Genomic DNA, 20,924 nt, shown 5'->3' with positions numbered 1-20,924 from the left:
AACCCTGCCTGATTTTACCATGCACTTCCAAGTATGCCACAATCTCATCCTTAATAATTGGCTTTAAATTTTACCAACAACTGAGGTCAGGATAACCAGCCAATAGTTTCCTGTCTAAGATAACAAAGTGTGGAGCTGGATGAACACAGCACGCCAAGCAGCATCTCAGGAGCAGGAGCTTTGGTGCTCCTGAGATGCTGCTTGGCCTGCTGTGTTCATCCAGCTCCACACTTTGTTATCGTGGATTCTCCAGCATCTGCAGTTCCCATTATCTCTGATACAATAGTTTCCTGTCTTCTGCTTCCCTCCGTTCTTAGGCTGGGGTATTGCATTAGCCATTTTCCAGTCCTCCCTGTGACGCTCCCTGACTCCAGTGATTCATGAAAGAACATTTAAGACAGATGAAGAGGAATTCCTTCTCTCAGAGGGGAGTGAGTCTGTGAAATTCTTTACTGTCGAGTTAAATGTTAATATTTGTATTTGTAAAATCAGAATAGCAATTCATGGTGAAAGTAAAAGGATTGGAAATACTTTACATTAAAAATATCATCGCTCAAATAGGTCTTGCTTAATATATTCAACTCACAATGTAACATTGGGTAAGCAGCACCTCATTTGAGATTAGAGAATTGACTTTTTTTAAAAAAAAGTTTGTACATTCTGACTCAGAGTGGGTTGGGAGGGTACAGAGAAAAGTATTGATTGAAATATGAAATATAAAAACTGATCCTGGAGATGGATGTATAATCTGGAATTTTGCTTGATTATCATTGTGGATAAAAGTACTACATGTGATACAGTGGATTAAAAAGGCACATTTAGAAGCACTCATCATAGTGACTGGTGATTAAAATTAATTGACAAAGGATTATAGCAACGATACTTGTAATTAGAATGAACAGTTCACAGTAGACAAGTAGATATAAGGTCTGGTGTTCCCATGGTCCAGCTTCTCATTTGACTGCATATCCAACAATTTGGTATTTGATCAAACTCATCAAAGGTGCCACGATGTGCTTCAGATTCAATTCTGAGAAGTTGGCTTTCTCGAGGTTTGCCCAAGTGTCCCTGGTCAGACAGCATCCATCCCCAAAGTAACGCCATGCTGGCTGGATCACATGTTGAATGAAGTGCAGCCATGTTCCTTTGTCAGCAGCCACATGCTCAATGAAGAAAAATGCCCCGCCCTGCAGAAACAAAACTTCTTGTCAAGTATCTGAAGAAAGTGAGTTGAACAGGAAGCAGAGTCAATCAAATTGGCCAAATATAGGGACTACTGCCATGGACCAACCCCACTCAAAATGACAAGGGAAGCAGATATATGGGAAGACCAACACTTGCAAATTCCCCTCAAAAATTACTCACCATCCTGACTTGGAAATATACCACTTTTCTTTCAGTGTCACTGGGTCAAAATCCTGGAATCCCCCACAAAGGGCATTGTGGCTCTGTTTACAGCACATAGACTGCAACAGTTCAAGATGGCAACTCACCATCACCTTCTGAAGGGTCAATTAGAGATGGGAAATATATACTGACCTAGCCCACACCTGACAAATAAATACATTTTTAAACACTTCCACAAAATAAGGCTTAAGTAAAAGATGGACTCTGATTTTAATTTGTGGATTCCTCATGGCCTTGCTCATTAATTTGGGTATTATCCTGTTCTGTAAGATTATAAGTGTTTCATTAACAAATGTACAATTTGCCCTTCTGCTACATTGGAGCTGTGCACCTTTTAAAAAGCTACAAAAGTAAAGTGTTAAGGGAACAAATATTCAATTTGATTATTTAGTGAAGCAATTTGCAAGTTATGTAATGTTTCAGGCTACAGCTGATAAAGCACCCACGATCTGGAATGTTTTCTGCACAGCGATGGAGTAACGGCTGCAGTGCGATGTTCATTATGACAGAATCTTTCTTGATGCTGATCACAGTAAGCCAGAGGATGTGTTATTTTGCAAGGAAAACAGCATTATGCTATGAAATACTCAATGTGTTATTATTGCCGTTTTAGCATTGGCTTGTATCTTTAGATGCACATACCATTCTTGGAACCAGTGCTCAGGTTTGTCAAAAGTAAACTGAGTTCAATAAATTGGCAAAGGATAATTGAGAAGCAGCTATGTTTGCTGAGAAGCTGCTGGTTCATCTAAATGTACTGCCTCCTCCAATCTCCCTTCACAGGCCTCTGTTATGTTTGCATGAGATTTTTATGACTGGAATCTTGTTTGAGATATTGATCTCACCAAACAGTTTGGAATTTTCTGCAAAAGTATCTGGTTGTCTTTTTTTGCCCTCTCTAAAATTATGGATGCCTTGAAAATGGTGATGTTTTGCTGACTGGTCACAGTGACAATTATGAAAGTAACAGATCTAGCACTTTACAGAAGCTGACAAGTGGAATTAAACAAATGCATATTTAAATAACAATATGCTTAATCAATGTTCAATAGGTAGTCCTCTTACTCTTGTGGATGCAAGCCTCCTTTAGGCTGACACCTTTTAGGTTAAGGTGATGCCTTCAGATGATATTTTAAAAAGAAAACCCTGTCTGCTTGATCACTCATCAGGTGAATATAAAGATCCCATGTCTGTAGTGATTGTAACAAGGTTGGCCAAGTGGACTTTTTAAAACAGACATTCCCTGATTGGACCAGATTAACAGCCCCAATCAGGGAACTCTGGTTGACATACAAGAACAGGAGTATCAGCCATCTTGCTTGCTCTAAGAGCAGTAAATGGATTGGTGTCAAGGACCATACCCATCCCTAGTGACAGGATAGCAGCCTCTTTGGAGTGATTACAATGGCAATGAGAGATAACCATGGTCTTGGAGGTATTCAATTGTTGTCTTTGAGTTGGGGTATTTCTGGCATTATGCCATTATTTGGGGAGCTTGACTTGTTTGATCCTGTTGTTTAAAACTGGGCTGAGCATGTGGAAAGATGTGTTTTCTTTTTCTGGGTAAGTGACATTGTAGCAGCTGAAAAGCAATGAGTCAGGAGAATTACAGCTCCTGGATCTGCACTTTCTTTGGTTACTAGGAGCCTAAATTTCCCTGAAGCACTGGATACTAAAACCTTTCAAGAGGTGATTGTTTAAGTGAAAGAATATAATAACTCCAAGCTGCCTCTAATATTAAAGATGCTACCAGAGAACCAGGGGAAAAAAAAAAATCAATGATCAGGATTTTTGACTAGGTTAAGATGATGGGTAGAGGTATGTGACTTTAGTCTCTCAGCATCTCATTAAAAGTTAAACCAATGATTGATGATGTAAACATGCAAAAGTGTCTACTAGCTGAAGGTGAACGAGACTTCATAAAGGTCCTACAACTGGTTTCAGTCACTGGAAAAGGTGGTAAGTGCAGCTTGTGTTGCAGGGAGTTCTGACAGAAGTGGATACCCTTACCAGCCCAAATGAGCTTGAGGGGCACCACATGAGTGAAGGCAATTGCATACTCACTCAGAAGATACCTTGAACAGAGGAGCTTTAGGTCAGCCTGCAGCAAAACCCAAAAACAAAGTCAAGCCTTGACCAAACGATTGATAAATTCTTTAACTTTTCTGGATTCTGTCATTTATAATCTGTATGCATGTGTCATGGTGCATTTTAGTAGCTAATAAACCCACTCTTCCTTTGACTCAAGTCTGGTTAAATTGGCTCCTTTTGAAAACATGACATTTTGAGAAAAAGTGTATGTGAGGAAAAAGAATCCTCTTTAAATTAACCTTCCTTCCCTCAACTGAGGGAGCAGTTCTATTAGAAAAATAACTATATCCTTCCTCTTCACCTCAGGACATAAAAATTGGGGGACTGCTTCTCACACCAGTCTAGCAAAATTACCAATACACCACTGATCCCCCATATAAACCTGTCAAGTGGCTGGATTTCCTTTTCCCCACTCTACTCCATTTCCATTTTTGTAAGCTAGCACCCTGATGGATCAATAGGCATTAAGTAGTCTAAGTTCTGATTGTTTCATAAACATAATGCTTTCCTTCCCCTGCACCTCATGGTTAAGCTTCTAACCAACTCCTACTTTAAAAAGCTTTGTTACTATTCTGTAAACATGACATTAGATCAATTCAGATGCAAGTAGGCACATTTAGTGTGATAGGCAAAATGTACAACCTTTGTTATATGGTGATAGAGCTCCTTTGACATTCCTTATAGTGAATGAAGGGGATAAATCTTTGCCTCAATCAGGCAGGGAACACTCGTGGAAATATTCTTGGGGTCTAAACAGCCACTGAAGGATTTACAAAGGTTGTCAAATGACATCCTCACTATAATCAAATAAATACTTAGCAATTCTGAAGTTACATAATTTCACTTGTCTACCTGATGTGGATTAAGAAAGAAATACCAGAGTTACATCATGGTTTGCAATGAATACAGCAAATGTTTTATTAACCAGCCAGCACCTATGGTACCAAAGTGCTGGTTGAAATTTTCTGGATAATCAAGAGGTCCACATTTGGTCAGTGTTTATTGCAGTTAAGCTTCAAGATAATCAACATTTCTTCTAGTTGCTTGAGATTGTGGGTGTCACTGGCTGGACAGCATTTGTTGCCCCAGCCTACTTGTCCCTTGAAGGTGGTGGTGAGTTGCTTTCTTGAACTGCTGCAGTCTACGTGTTGTAGGTTGACCCACAGTGCCAGGATTTTTAACCCAGTGACAGTGAAGGAACAGCAATAGATTTCCAAGTCAGACTGGTGAGGAGCTTGGAGGGGAACTTGCAAAGGGTGGTGTTCTCATATCTGCTACCGTCTTCCTTCTAGATGGAAGTGGTCACAGGTGCTGCCTTTTCTGCAGCACATCAGGTTGCTAGTACGCTGCTGCTGAGCATTGGAGGGTATGGATGTGGTCCCAATAAAGCAAGCTGATTCAGGGGTTTTGGAGCTGCACCCATCCACACAACTAGAAAGTATTCCATCACACTCCTGACTTGTGCCTTGTAGATGGTGGACAGGCTTTGGGAAGTCAGGAGGCGAATCACTGGATGCAATATTTGTAGCCTCTGATCAGCTCTTGTGGCTGTTGTGATAGGTCCAGTTGAGTTTCCAGTCAATGATAACCCAAGATGTTGATAGTAGGGGAATTCAGTGATGGTAACACCACTGAATGTCAAGGGGCAGTAGTTAGATTCACACTTAGTGATGGTCATAACCTGGCATGTGTGGCATAAGTGTTATTTGCCACTTGTCAACCCGAGCCTGAATGTTATCTAGATACAGTTGCATTTGACCATGGACTGCTCCAGTATCTGTGAAGCTGGTGCAATCATTGAACATCCCCACTTCTGACCTTATGACAGCAGGAAGGCCATTGAGGCAGCTAAAGATAGTTGGGCCTAGGACACTATCCTGAGGGATTCCTGCAGAAGACCAGGAGCTAAGATGGTTGACATCCAACAACCACAACCATCTTCCTATGTGTCAGGTATGACTAACCACCAGAGTTTGCTCCCTGATACCCACTGATTCTTAGGAATCCTTGATGCCACACTTGGTCAAACACAGCCTTGATGTCAAGGGCTGTCACACTCCCCTCCCTCTGGAATCCAGCTCTTTGTCCATGTCTGAACCCAGGCTGCAATGAGGTCAGGAGCTGAGTGGCCCTGGGTGGAACCCAAACTGGTGTCATTGAGCAGGTGCTGCTTGGTAGTACTATTGATAACACCTTCCACCACTTTACTGAGTAGACTGAAAGGGTGATAATTGGCTGGGTTGGATTTGTCCTGCTTTTATGTACAGGACATCTAGGCAATTTCACATTGTCAGGTAGATGCCAGTATTGTAACGATACTGGAACAGCAAGTTCTGGAGCACAATTCTTCAAGCAGTATTGTTGGACTGTTGTCAGCACTTGTAGCTTTTGCAATATCTACTGTCTCCAGCCATTTATTATCACATGGAATGAATCAAATTGGATAGAAGTACTGGTATCTGTAATCCAAGGGACCACTGGAAGGAGGCTGAGGTGGATCATCCACCTAGCACTTCTACCTGAAAATTTCTGCAAAAGCTTCACCCTCATCTTTTTACACTAATGTGCTAGGCTCTATCATTGTGAACAGAGATATTTGTGGAGCTTCCTCCTTCTCCTCCTCCTCATGATGAGTTGTTTAATTGTCCATAAGCATTCACGACCAGCTGTGGTAGGACTGCAGAGCTTAGAGGATCCTTCAACTATCTACATAAAAATGCAAAGCAAGCAATAGAAAAGTAATGGAGAGCACGTATGCACGCACGCACACACACCGGCGTGGAGGTTTGTCTTGGTTTATCAAGACTGCCAGTTGAAAGAGTTTATTGTATATGGAAAGCAATTTTTTGCTATGTTAGATTCACTATGAATTTTACATCTTCACTAATGAAATTTTACTTTAAATTGTTAAACAAAGTAAACAAGCTGCAAAATATAGTCAACTTTTTTGAAAGGATAAATCAGAAGCTGAAGTTGTTCTAACTTTATCTTTGAAACCTATTGGCAACAACAGTTGCACTTTAGTGTCACTTTTTAAAAATAAAAAGTTCCACTTGGTGTCAATTTCTGTGGGAGAGGCATGATTACAAAGAGCAAGTTCCATCAGTATCTGGCTACCCTCTACAACCGTAAGAATGTCAAAGCTACACTATAGCTGGTGCAAGATCACACTACAGTTTAGGAATTCAGAAAAATATACATCCAAAATTAGAAGCAGAAGGCCATGTGGATCCTTAAGCCTTCTCTGCCATTTAATAACATGACTATCCACAATCTCAGACTCCATTGTCAATCAAATTTAACTCCGCCTTTAAAAAAAGTCATTTGTCCAGACTCCATTTCTCTTTGGGGAAGAGAACTGTATAGACTAACACTAACTTTTCATCAGTCTTAAAATTTGATCCCTCCATTTTTAAAGTGGTGGCTCTTTAGTTCTAGTCTCTCCCAAAAGCAGAGACATCACCTCAATAATCTACTTACAATCCCCAGAATCTTGGGTCTCAAAAACATCAACTTAACCTTCTTAAAAACTCTAGATCCTCAAGTCATAAGATAACCCTTCATCCCAGAAATTGAGTCATTGCTTCTGGTGTATCCTTCCTTAAATAAAGAGACCAAAACTGCATAGTACTTCCGACCTAGTCTGACCAACATCCCATACAAAATGTAGCAAATATTGAAGTCTTTGCACAGATATGCAACTTGTCACTCCACCACTGACAGTTATGGCATTTCCTCCCTCAGTTTCTCCGAGCAAGAGTGTGCGAGAGCGAGAGCCAGCCAGCATGGGAACAGACCCTTTGGTCCAATCAGTCTGCTGAGTGTAATCCCAGACTAGTCCTTCAAAATATCCCTCAATTTAGTATTCAATGTACTTAGCCAAGTGTCTTTTCAACATTAATGTACCCACATCCATCAGCTCCCCCAGAAATTCATTCCACACAACTGACTTTTTAAATAAGTTACTCCTGTCTTCATCTTGCCCTCACTTTAAAAATATACTCCCAGGGTCAAAATCCCCCACCCTAGATAAATGGCATCTGCCTTTTACCTTATCAGTACCCCCAATGATTTTAAACCAAGGTCATTCCCTCAATCTCTTACATGCCAGTGAGGGGAAAAAAATCCCAGCCCACCTAGCCTCCCCTTATAACTCAAATCCTCTACTCCCAGCAACATCCTGGTAAATCTCTTAGACCAAGCTTTCAGCCATTTGTCCGGATATCTCCTATCACGTCCAGTTGTCAAGCAGTGATAACATTCTTGCAAAATGCCTTTGCGGATTTACTGTGTTCAAAAGGAGCACTCAAGTGTAATAGATGAAATGCACAATAATCTGTGTGAAGGATTGACGATCTCCATTGCCCTTAGGTGGTGCTATGGACAAAGCGAGATAAAATAATGATTCCTTTGCCTTCATAGCCACAAGTTAATTGCTCCTAAAATTTAAAAACAAAGATCAGAAATTAGTTTTAGGTGAGAACTCAGGTTTCCTTTTTAACAATGATAATGAGTACAGTCTGTTCAAAGTCACTTAGTCCAAATCTGATGGTAGTTTAAAAATTTTCAATATCTGCAGGGAATTTATACATTCCAAATACCTTCCCTTGTTTTCTTATGTTAGTTTAGAAACTTTGTATGTCACAAAACAGTCTTTGATTTACTGTTCATCTTGAAGTTGAAAGTAACTTACCAGAACCAGTATGTTGGGAACACAAATCGCATGAGTCAGTGAATGCAGACAAGGCTTTGTGGTGATGCAAGTTCATTAAAATTTTAAGTTGTTAAACAGCTGCTTGAAAGGGTCAGGTTCAAGTTCCCAGCAAAAAACAACAAATTTGAAATAAGTCAATGTTTGTTTATTTAATGACAAAAGAAGAATGCATTAATTTAGTGTTTGAAACACTTTCAATCTGAAACTTCCTTCATCAAGTATGTAATCTGTTACTTTATAAAATTAAAAGCAATTTAAGTTGGATGTGAAGTACACCTACTGGATCTAGCATTAAGTGTTAGTGGATCTCTTGTGCTATAACTCATACAATCAAACATATGGATTTCAAAAGACATGGTATTAGACCATTTAATGTACTATAATCTGCCAAGGAAATGCTGCAATCCTTTAATATTATAGCCTAATTATTACAATGCAAAACAATTACAGGATAAAGTTTGAGATTAAGCCTCAGTTCCCCCATATGAATATTTTTACAAGTATTAAAAAAAGGCCAAGATTTAACTCTAACTCAGAGTGGATATGCATGGTTTCAGTAGCAACAGATTCTCTGCCCTAAATGTGAGGGGTTGTCAGATTGAGAACTAGTACAGTACAGGACCAGGCTCTTCAGCCCAAGACTACACCAACATGATTCCTGTCTAAACTCAAATCTTTTTTGCCTCTATGCAGTCCATGTCCCTCTATTCTCTGCCTATTCTTATATCTATCAAGATGCCTCTTAAATGCTGCTATTGCATCTGCCTCCACCAACTCTGTCAGCACATACCAGGCACTTGCCACCCTCTGAAAACAAAAACTGCCTCTCCTATCTACTTTAGGAAAAAACAAACTTACATCCTGGGGTAATTTCTACCCTGGGAAGAGGCTCCAACAATCCATTCTACCCATGCCTCACAATTGTAAACTTAAGGTTTCCCTCATCCTCCTGATGAGGAAGTGAAAACAAAGTTTGTCCAATCTCTCCTCACAGCTAATATTGTCCAAGCCATGTGATATCCTGGTAAGCTATTCCTGTTCCCTCTCCAAAGCCTCAACATCCTTCTGGTAGGATGGTGACCAGAACTGTACACAATATTCCAAACATGGCCTGAAGTTCTACATAGTTGCAACATCACTTGCCAATTTTTATACTCAATAGCCCAATCAATTGAAGGCCAGCATACTATGCCTTCTTGACCAACTTATCCACTTGGGTTGCCACTTTCAGGGAACTGTGGATCTCTACAGCTAGATCCAGCCCTCTGTTTAATGCTGTGTTTGGTTTTTTTTTAAAAAACTACTTCCCCTCTGCATTAGATCTTACAAAATGCATCACCTTGCATTTGTTGGGATTCAATGCCATCTGCTATTTCTCTGCCTACTCCAGTTTCTGTATCCCCTGGCAATCCCCCTCACTATCCACTGCTTCCCCAGTCATTGTCATCTGCAAACTTACTGATCAGGCCACCTACATTCTCCTCCAGACATGACAAACAGGGGTCCCAGTGCTGATCCCTGCAGAACACTGTTGGTCACAGTTCTCAGTCAGGAAAAATAGCTTTCAAGTGCCACACTATGACTGATTCAGTTTTGTATCCATCTTACCAGCTCACATGACTTCATCTTTTGGTATCAGCCTGCTGTTGGTGATCTTGTCAAAGGCCTTGCTCAAGTTCATATAGACAACATCAACTGCCCTACCTTGAATCAAATTTGTCACTTCGTCCTCAAAAAAAAACAACTGTTTAGAACATAACAGCACAGCACAGGCCCTTGGGCCCTCAATGTTGAGTCAACCTGTCATAGTGATCTGAAGCCCATCTAACCTACACCATTCCATGTACGTCCATATGCTTGTCCAATGATGACTTAAAACATACCTAAAGTTGGCGAATCTACTACCGTTGCAGGCAAAGCTTTCCCTTCCCTTACTACTGAGTAAAGAAACTACCTCTGACATCTGTCCTATATCTTTCACCCCTCAATTTAAAGCTATTCCCCCTCATGCTCGCCGTCACCATCCGAGGAAAAAGGCTCTCCCTATCCACCCTATCTAACCCTCTGATTATTTTATATGTTTCAATTAAGTCACCTCTCAACCTTCTTCTCTCTAATGAAAACAGCCTCAAGTCCCTCAGCCTTTCCTCGTAAGACCTTCCCTCCATACCAGGCAACATCCTAGTAAATCTCCTCTGCACCCTTTCCAAAGCTTCCACATCCTTCTTATAATGCGGTGACCAGAACTGTACACAATACTCCAAGTGCGGCCGCACCAGAGTTTTGTACAGCTGCAGCATAACCTCTTGGTTCCGGAACTCGATCCCTCTATTAATAAAAACTAAAACACTGTATGCCTCCTTAACAGCCCTGTCAACCTGGGTGGCAACTTTCAAGGATCTGTGTACATGGACACAGATCTCTCTGTTCATCTACACTATTAAGAATCTTACCATTAGCCCTGTACTTTGCCTTCCGGTTACTCCTACCAAAGTGCATCACCTCACACTTGTCTGCATTAAACTCCATTTGCCACCTCTCAGCCCAGCTCTGCAGCTTATCTATGTCTCTCTGCAACCTACAGCATCCTTTGTCACTATCCACAACTCCACCGACCTTAGTGTCGTCTGCAAATTTACTAACCCATCCTTCTACGCCCTCATCCAGGTCATTTATAAAAAATGACAAACAGCAGTGGACCCAACACCGACCCTTGCGGTACACCACTAGTAACTGGTCTCCAGGATGAACACTTCCCATCAACGACCACCCTCTGTCTTCTTTCAGCAAGCCAATTTCCGATCCAAGCTGCTGTATCTCCCACAATTCCATTCCTCTGCATTTTGTACAATAGGCTGTTGTGGGGAACCTTATCAAACGCCTTGCTGAAATCCATATACACCACATCAACTGGTTTACTCTCATCTACCTGTTTGGTCACGTTCTCAAAGAACTCAATAAGGTTTGTGAGGCACGACTTTCCCTTCACAAAACTGTGCTGACTATCCCTAATCAATATATTCTTTTCTAGATGATTATAAATCCTATCCCTTATAACCTTTGCCAACAACTGAGGTAAGGCTCACTGGTCTATAATTACCAGGGTTGTCTCTACTCCCCTTCTAGAACAGGGGAGCCACATTTGCGATCCTCCAGTCATCTGGCACTATTCCTGTCGACAATGACGAGTTAAAGATCAATGCCAAAGGCTCGGCAATCTTTAAAGATCAACGCCACAGGCTTGAGACACAACCTAAGCAAAAAGCTATGCTGCCTATTGCTAATAAGACCGTATTTGTCCAAAATGTGAACAAATCCTATCCAAGAATTACTACAGATTCAAGGCTGACCAGCTTGTAATTTCCGATTATTCCTGTTGTCCTCCTTAAAACGAGGAAAGTTGGTTGTTTTTCCAGTCCTCTGGGACCTTTGACTAAAGTGGATACAAATATTTCATACAAGACCCCAGCAATTTCTTCACCATTCTGGGATAGATTCCTGGGGACATAACTACCTTTAATGCTTTTTAAAAAAGACACCCAATACTTTAAGCTTGACATGTCCCAGAATATCAACATACTCCTAAGACTTCCCATCCATCATGTTCCACTCCTTAATGAATATTTTGCATCAGTATTCTCAAAAAAAAAGTGTCTTCACCCACTTCCTGTGGCTCCATGTCTAAATTCCCACCTTTGTCCTTTCCTAGCTACCCGCTCCTTTAAAAAGAGGGATAAAATGCATTGGGATTTTCTTTAATCTTGTTTGCTAAAGACATTTCATGGCCCCTTTCAGCCCTCCTAATCCCTAGAGTTCTTTCCTACTACCTTTATATTCTTTTGAGGGCCCTACCTGTCTTCAACTTTCCAAAATCATGCAGATGCCTCTTTTTCCTTTTTTGAAAAAGCTTTCAATCTTTGTCATCCTTATCCTTCATTTTCACAGGAACATGCTGGTGCTGAATCCTAATCAACTGGCCTTTAAAAAAATTCCCACATGCCAGATGTGGCTTTACCCTCAAAACAGCCACCCCCAAAATCTACATTCCCTAGTTCTTGCCTAATATTCTGGTAGTTAGCCTTCCCTCAATTTAGTACTTTCACTCGAGGACTATTCTTTTACTTGTGGATAAGGATCTTTAATTACAGAATTATGGTTACTAATCCCAAAACATCCCCCTACTAAAACTGCAATCACCTGGCTGACTCATTCCCTCATACCAAGAGTAATTTGGCCCCTTCCTTCATTGGACTGTTTATACACCTCTTTTCAAAAAAGGAAAAATACCTAGACAAGCCTAACATCTCCCCCAACCCCACCAATCTAGGCCCCGGGCACTAGGGTGGTCTCAGTCAATTTAGGGGAAATTAAAGTCATCCACCACAACCACTATTGTTTGGACATTTTTCCATAACATGTCCAGGTGTTCCTGTCTCCCACTGGTTGTAGTACAATCCCCAAGTGATTATATATTTTTTAAAATACCTGAGCTCTAGCCATGTGGGCTTGCTGAATGAGCCCTCCAAAAGGTGTCCTCCCTCAGTACAGCTGTGATATTCCTGCTTATCAATAATGCAACTCAAATTCCTCTCTTATCTTGCCTGAAAGATCTAAATCCCAGTATTATCCTTCCCTCAAGGAAGTCTGTGTAATAGCTACAGCATCATAGTAATCCAAGTTCATCTGCCTTACCTGTCATATTCCTCATATTAAAACAAAAGCACTTTCAAACTGCCAATCCTGAAAGGTCTAGGCCTAAAACAGTGACTCACCTGCTCCTCCAGCTCCACACCATATTAACAAACTCAGTTCTGCTGTGTTTAGTAACCACTCCCTATCTGTTCCTCCTCTTAGACTTTAGTGGTATGATCTCTGACTCCTCCTCAGTCATTTTTATTTGCTCTGCTTTGGCTCTAGCACCCTTTCTCCTCCCAGCAGTGACACTAACAAACCTCACTGCCAGGATATCGATGCCCCTCCACTTTAGGAGGAACCCATCCTCCTTATACAGGTCCCACCTGCCCTGGAAGACATCCCAATAATCCACATACATTCCTTGTCCTGGAGATGATCCCTGGAGGCCTGTTCTTTACAGGATACAGCAGTGAGAAGGTAAGTCTTTTACCTTGGTCATGGTGGGATAGGACTTTGCACAGCCATCTCCTTGTCTTTCATCCCTCTCATCTTCTCCCAAACCTACCCACATCTCCAACCACTCCCCTCCCCCCCAACAGACCAGTAGGTAGGTTGCCCTTGTTTTCAGATCAGGGAAACAGCCACTTATCTCTTCTTCCTTTTTCTCCCTCCCACAGCACCTACAGGGGTCCAGCGGTAGTGCTTATTCTCAAATTGAGTGAGTGTGATATCACAGTAAAAAGAAGTGTGAAAACTGTATTCTATGTTCTCCAACACCAGGAAAACATTTGTATAATTGAGTGGAACATGAAACAAGCAAAGTCTGATAAGGGCAATGCTCACTTCAAAATGTGAAGCAAGAGCATTGGTGGACACTGTGGTCCATTGCCAATGACACTTTGGCTTGAATTTAACCATGGAAGAGGGGCAGGCAGTTGGCAGAGATGACTCCTCCTTGCACCCCCAATTGGCTAAACAGGTTCAGATAAATTCTTAATCAGTCAAGAATGCAGGTAATTGGCATGGTGGTGAATTGAGGCTCTTAAGTGGCTGTTACTTGATCACTTAATGGTGGGTTGTGAAAATCCTTAATTCTTGACAAGAACTTAATTGCTGATGGGGTGAACACTCCTGGACATCTTGCCACGCTCACCATTTCTACCATAAAATGTCAGAGCAGAAGTAGACCTTTCAGCCCACTGACACTGCTCTGCCACTCAATGCAGTCATGGCTGATCGGAGGAAAGTGGAGTTGGCAGAGCATCCATTCGCCCCCAACCCCCAACCTCTTGATTCCTGGTCTGTTCAAAAATCTGTCTCAGTCTTGAATATGCCTCAAGAATCTTGCTGAGTAAATAATTCCACAGATTCACTCCCCTCGGAGGGGATTCCTCCAGGTCTGCCTTAAAATGTTTCCCCCCCCACCACCCCGTTGAGATTCTGCCCTCTGATCCTAGACCCTCCCGCAAGGGGAAACAACCTCTTTCCCCGTGAAGTCTTGTGGGGCTATGCCTCTGATACCATTATATTTTTCCCTTGATTAAAGAGGAAACAAAACTCTACGCAATATCTCACACTTAGTGATCCAAGAGGCCTAAAGGTCAATAAGTAAACAAGCAACGGAAGTAATAAAGTCTCAACAGTTCTTTGACCGTTTGATTTTGGAAACGCTTCTGAAGGGGAGTTGATCCCGTTTCTCTTACCGGTTTCAGCACCCGTTTAGTCTCTTTCAGCATCGCGTCCACATTCCGGGCGTTGCAGAGCACGAAAGTGCAGACCACGGCATCTACCGAGCTGCTCTCCACTTGGCTCAGATCTTCGCCGCTCGCTACCACGAACCGCTCGAGCTTCAGGTGCGTGTTCTTGGCGCCACTGCTCTTCAGCAGGTGCTCGAAATTCGGGTTCGGGTCCGTGCAGATGACCTTGCAATTCCAGGGGTAATACTGAAAGTTGGCACCAGTGCCACAGCCCACTTCCAAGATTGTCAGCCCCGAGGAGCTGGCGAAGTCCGGCAGCCGGCCGAAGAGCTCCTTCTTCACTTTATCCATTTTCTCGTTAATAACAGTTGTCATTCTGCGCATGAGGTACGGAAACATCCTCTTGTACAAAGGGTCCCAGAAACCGATGTATTGCAAAATGGTGACTGGAAGAACCAGGATCTCCATAAGGGAGCGCAGCACAAAACAAACAAATGCCATCTTTAAGGAGGCACAGGTCTCTCTCTCTCTCGCTCGCTTTCTGTTCAGCTTTATACTGGGCGGAGAGCAAATCTCTCAGCCGCGACGAATTGGTCAGAGGGACATGCCCACTGCCCACCCATTTCCAGTGCCAAACCTGAAAAGTGGGGTGGGGTGGGGGGGGAGGTGGTTAGCAATTGCCCTGCCGAGAGATCCTGTATCGATAGCGTTGAATTTGTCTCTCAAAAAGACTACGGATTTTGTTTATATGTTTTTAAAAAAACTCAAACTAAGCAGAGCTAATATACACAGGAACAAAAACAATGTAGCTGGAAAAGCTCAGCTAACACGGTGTAGAGCTGGATGAACACAGCAGGCCAAGCAGAATCGTTTCTGATGAAGGGTCTAGGCCCGAAACGTCGGCCTTCCTACTGCTCTGATGCTGCTTGGCCTGCTGTGTTCATCCAGCTCTACACCTTGTTATCTCAGATTCTCCAGCATCTGCAGTTCCTACTATAAGCTGGAAAAACTGAGCAGGTCTGGCAACATCTGTGAAGAAAAAAAATCAGTCAACTTTTCGGGTACAGTGACCCTTCCTCAGAATTTATATGTCAGTTTATTTTTACATTAGTTTTGTACTGTAGTTTGGAGAAAAAGAGTTACTGTAGTTTGGAGAAAAAGAGGCTGAACTTTTTTATTAATTAATTCATGCAAGTAGCGCATTACTGGCTAGGCCTGGCATTTGTTGCCCATCCCTAATTGGCCAGAGGGCAGTTCAGTCTCAACCACATTGCTGTGGGCCTGGAGTTACATGTAGGCCAGACCAGGTAAGGATGGCTGTTCTCTTCGCTGAAGGGTATGAGTGAATTATTACTATTTTCCTGGGATCACAAAATCTTTATATGTATATAATACATGATAACAATGCTAAATGTGGTTTCTTTGCAATTTTGCTATGGAAGAATGATCCCCCTGTGACCCTGGGATAGGATCTACCTGTGAAAGAATTTCTTGAGCAAGCAAAAGCAATACATCCCAGAGAAAACACTTGCATTTGCCTCAAAAAGAAACCAGATGCTCGAACTTTAATGTGGGAAATGTGCATTATGTTTTGCAGCTTGTGCGTGTTTTTAAAGCACTTTTTTTTCATTTCCAAAATATACCTTATTCATAAAAATCATCTAAAGTACATAAAAATATTATTAATCAGTTATGTACAATCTTTGCAGAGAGGAAAAAAAAACAAAACGTTGGAATTTTGACATTTCTCTGAGCTTTTCGACAGTTGCAAAAAAAGTCATTTTCTACTTATGCAGGTAACTGTTTACGTTCATTTGGAGGTGCCGAAACAATTGAACAGATCCTCCTTGTACCATGACAGAAAGACCCTAGACAATGGCCTTTCCTCGCTGCACATTCTCTTCCTTACTTTATTTCCCTTGCTGGTGAAAGGAGAACAGAAGTCCAAATCCTTGATCTACTAACAAAGAAACAAAGAAAATTACAGCACAGGAACAGGCCCTTCGGCCCTCCAAGCCTGCGCTGATCAAGATCCTCTGTCTAACCTGTCATCTATTTTCTAACGGTCTGTGTCCATTTGCTCCCTGCCCATCCATGTACCTGTCCAAATATATCTTTTAAAGACGCTAACGTGTCTGAGTCTACCACCTCCGCTGGCAACGCGTTCCAGGCGCCCACCACCCGCTGTGTGAAGATCTGTAACATATGTGAATTAATCGTAAGGTGACCTGACATTAATCAGAGATCCAGACTAACAGTCAAATTCAATATATTGACCCAGATAACCACCTCATATGCTAAATCATTTTATATGACCAGAAAGCTTGGTCAAGGAGGCAAGATTTAAGGAGTGTTTTAAAGGAAGCAAGATAGGTATAGTGCATTAGGCAAGGAATTCCAGAGCACTAAAACAGTCTCAATCAAAGCTACAAGTGAAAGTGTGGTCCATTATAATTTACTGACCTCTCTGCAGCCTTTGATATGGTGAGACATGTCTTTAATGCTTCACCTCTGTTATTCAGCTGTGTGTGACTGCCCTTTACCTATTCAGTCATAGCCAGAACATCTCCAACTTCCTGAACTGTTGTGTCCAGAGTTTCTCAAGGATCTTTATTTTTGGATATCCTTTACTTTGGTGGCTTCTCGGTGTTGCTGAAGTAGGATGCTACTCAGTGTTGTTATCCTATAAGATCTCTTTCTTGCTCACACCTCCCCTATTTAGTGCATTCAAGAGTCATCTTTTCCTGTAGTGCCATTGCAGGTAGCTATTCCCTTCAATGCTACTAGACCCCCAGATTCCCTTCCCTTCAACTGTGACGCACCCTAAGAAAATCTTCAAGTATTTTTTAATGGCCTCCACAGTTCAGGGAGCGGCATAGTGGCTCAGTGGCTAGCACTGTTGTCTCACAGTGCCGGGGACCCAGATTCAATTCCACCTCAGGCAACTGTCTGTATGGAGTTTGCACGTTCTACCTGTGTCTGTATGGGGTGCTCCAGTTTCCTCCCACAGTACAAAGATGGACAAGCTATGCTGAATTGCCTGTAATGTCGAGAAATGTGCAGATTAGCCATGGGAAATACAGGGTTACGAGGATAAGATGTAGGTGTGGATCTGGGTGGAATGCTCTTCAGAGGATCAGTGTGGACTCAATGGCCTGCTACCATAGTGTAGGGATTCTGTTGAGACCAATTGTAACAATGTAACAGTTGAAATCAGCACAAGTTCAAGATGAACCTTGAGTCTTTCTTGATTGATATAGGTTTATATCTCAACAGTAGAAGATAGTGAATTCATAACGCTGTGATAATTGCCAACTGCAACAGTGCAAAAGGCTATAGCAATGTAGGATACAAAGTGAAGCAATCTTTTGCTACTGGATTCTGCATTGTTCAAATATTCTTGATTAGGAACTTAAGAGTGTGCTTTCTCTGAATTAGCTTTGTTTATCAAAATCTATTCTGCAGCTAAATAGACATGAATATAACATTGCAATTCAAACCTGTTTTTTTAAAAAAAATCCTTTTGTTTGCTAATGACTTGTAGTTTTACGACATTGCAGAGATTTTTTTCTGTTTACTGAAGACAAGCAGACAGCAACCTCCATTTATTGAATTTAGTCATTTGGCAGTCATGCATTCTAGCTTAATCTTGCAAAATTCTGTGTTTCTGTGAAATGTATCAACTTGCTTGAAAAGTATCATGCATCATCTTTGAATCAGCACTATTCATTGTATAATTAAGAACATCATCTTAAGGGATGTGTACCTCCAACATTGAAAAAGTATAAGCAATACTCCAATACTTTGGTTAGAAATTCTCTCAGACTTTCTAAAACTTGCGTCATGTTTCTTTGTTTTTTATTTAGTTTTCCCTTTGTACTATTTTGGCAGACATTAAATCCATCACACAATAAATGAAATTCTATCAAGCTGATTTCTGTAAGAAACTATTGCATTTAGATAAAGCCTTGTCATGGTGAAATGTTTCAAATTGTTTTACGTGATGAATTACTGTCAAGTGTAATGACTTGTGCCTTCTTCATTCTACCTCAGGATCGAGGATGACTTGTTTCTACTCCGATTCGATAGGTTCTGAGATGGTTGATGAGTCCAGTCCGTGATCTGCAGAGTCTGTCACATGCAGGACAGGTGGGCTGGAAGGGTCATGTATATAGTTTGTTTGGAGTTTTGTGCATTCTCTCTGACACCTCAACTTCCCCTCTGTACATTCCTGACGAAATTGCTTGATGTTTTCGGTGATTTCTTGAATCAGCTTTCTGTATTTTGGTTGGTCACAAATCACGGCATATTTTGAGGACAACCCTGTTTTGTCTTGGACTGTTAGGTAGATGTGGAAGCCGTGTTGCTGGTAATGTCCACATGTAGCAAAGAGATACATGAGCAGATAATATACTTTTGCTGATGTTGATAAAAGAAACTTGATCGAGTTCAGATCACAATGTCAACTATTTGAGTTTCACCTTCTTGACTTGTAATGTCACTGTGCAATTTAGTCTTCACCACCTGGTGACAGATATGTTAACATTCCCTGAGCAAAATATATTTCTTGCTATAATAACATACCAACTTTTATCAACCCTAATAACAGTTTGAAAAATGTAAACAAAGTAAAGCAAACCATTTATAAAGCCTCCTTTCACATCTTTCAGAAATGTCATGAAACAGTTTCATGTGCAACGGATTATGTGAATTACAGTGATTGTCAAGTAGACAAACATGTATAATGAAGGGCTTGAGGAAATCATAGAATCCCCACAGTGAGGAATTGGCCATTTGAGTCTACACCAACCCTCTGAAGAGCATCCCATCCTATAACCCTGCATCTCTCATGGCCAATCCACCAACCTAATATATCCCTGGACACTGTGGGCAATTTAGTGTGTGTGTGTGTGTGTGTGTGTGTGTGTGTGTGTGTGTATATACACTCAAAATATTTATTCCTCCTTCCGATATGATCTATTTGTCAATGACACCTCTAACAACCCTAACAATGCACACTTCCTCAGTTCTGCAGTGTCAGCCTAGAGCATCTGCTTAAGCCATGGAATGGAACCACGAGCTACAAGTTACAAACTACTGACTCAATTAGCATCAACTGACCCAACTGATAATGGCCAGAGAATTATATTTTGCCACAATTGCAACACAACAATAACTTACTGGTGCATGATTTTTAAACCTTTTGGGTAGTTGATGCAGTGCTAATGTAACTGGAGGGGCAATCCTGAAGCCCAGGTTCTTGTTTTGGGGACCAAGATCAAATCCCACCACAGAAGCTTGTGGACCTTAAATTCGATGGAATAAATCTGAAATTGAAAACTAGTATCACCATGACACCAAGGTTCCTCTGATCCAGTTCTGAAGAAGGGTCACTGGACTCAAAACATTAACCCTATTTTTCTCTCTACAGATGCTGCCAGACCTGCTGAGTTTCTTCAGCAATTTCTGTTTTGTTTGCGTTCCTCTGTACTTCCAAAACCACCAAAACAATGACTTGGTAGTTTCTCTCATTGCCTCTTGAATTGTTGTTACGCAAAATGTGCATGTTTGCCTATGTGACAAGTCACTGTATTTCAAGTACAGTAATTCATTGTATATTAAGCACTTTATGACCACACCACCAATTTTCGTTGCATCTATGAAATTACTGATCATACCTCCTACATTTATGTCTCAATCATTAATCTAAGTAACAAACGGCAAAGGACCCAACACCAAACCCTGTGTTTCAGGGTTTTGACCCAGTGACAGTGAAGGATTGGCCATATATTTCCAAGCCAGGATGGTGTATGATGGAGAAGGGAATCTTGAGGTGAGCACAATTCCATGTTCCCTTCCACCTTGTCTTTTGAGGCAGTGGATGCATTTGGAAAGTCCTGTTGATTTTTAAGATTATAGATGTAACATTGGAACTCAGTACCAAGGTGAAAGGCCAACACTCATGTTGTCGGACACCAGCAAGAATAAAGTAACTGGGACAGCTGTAAGTAAGTGATACTGATGTAGGATTTGGCCTTTAGAAAGATAAAAAAAATTGAAAATTTCAGTAGAGCACCAACCAAAGCCATTATTGGTGAAATAGAATTACTTTTCATTTAATTATCTTCAGTGTATTAAATTTCCTTTTGACTGCAATAACCAAACCTAATATGACAAAGGATTGCAAATAAGAGTTTGAATGAATGTTTGCATAAAAATGTACAAGGATGGTATAGAGTGTTAAACATGAGCCTGAAATCTGAGCTCTGGGCTTGAATCCAGTCCTGATTGAAGGGGCCAATGTTCCCTTTCCGTGCTACCTCTAAACATGTCCTTAGGTGTAGTCATGACAGAGATTGCCACATCATCCTGGTGTATTT

At 41.3% G+C, this 20,924-nt stretch overlaps 2 protein-coding genes across 2 annotated transcripts in view; one reads left to right on the top strand and one right to left on the bottom strand.

Moving 5' to 3' along the window:
* Nucleotides 1-202: 202 nt before the first annotated feature.
* LOC125448369 (N6-adenosine-methyltransferase TMT1A-like) lies at nt 203-15,325 on the bottom strand. The gene is made up of 2 exons (XM_048523653.2): nt 14,551-15,325; nt 203-1,187 (listed from the first exon to the last, which is right to left on the bottom strand). The coding sequence occupies exons 1-2, from the start codon at nt 15,043-15,045 to the stop codon at nt 954-956; spliced, it is 729 nt and encodes a 242-aa protein (XP_048379610.1). The 5' UTR covers nt 15,046-15,325; the 3' UTR covers nt 203-953.
* Nucleotides 14,612-20,924, top strand: part of LOC125448188 (sodium channel protein type 8 subunit alpha-like) — a 326,376-nt gene continuing 320,063 nt past the window's right edge. The window contains exons 1-2 of the mRNA XM_059643399.1: nt 14,612-14,700; nt 18,598-18,693. The gene's annotated coding sequence lies outside the window, so the exon portion shown is untranslated. The remainder of the gene's footprint in view (nt 14,701-18,597; nt 18,694-20,924) is intronic.

The sequence above is a fragment of the Stegostoma tigrinum genome, chromosome X (assembly GCF_030684315.1).
Source record: "Stegostoma tigrinum isolate sSteTig4 chromosome X, sSteTig4.hap1, whole genome shotgun sequence".
In the NCBI taxonomy this organism is placed as follows: domain Eukaryota; kingdom Metazoa; phylum Chordata; class Chondrichthyes; order Orectolobiformes; family Stegostomatidae; genus Stegostoma; species Stegostoma tigrinum.
The sequence above is the reverse complement of the archived record's forward strand: the minus strand, read 5'-3'. Positions and strand labels throughout refer to the sequence as shown.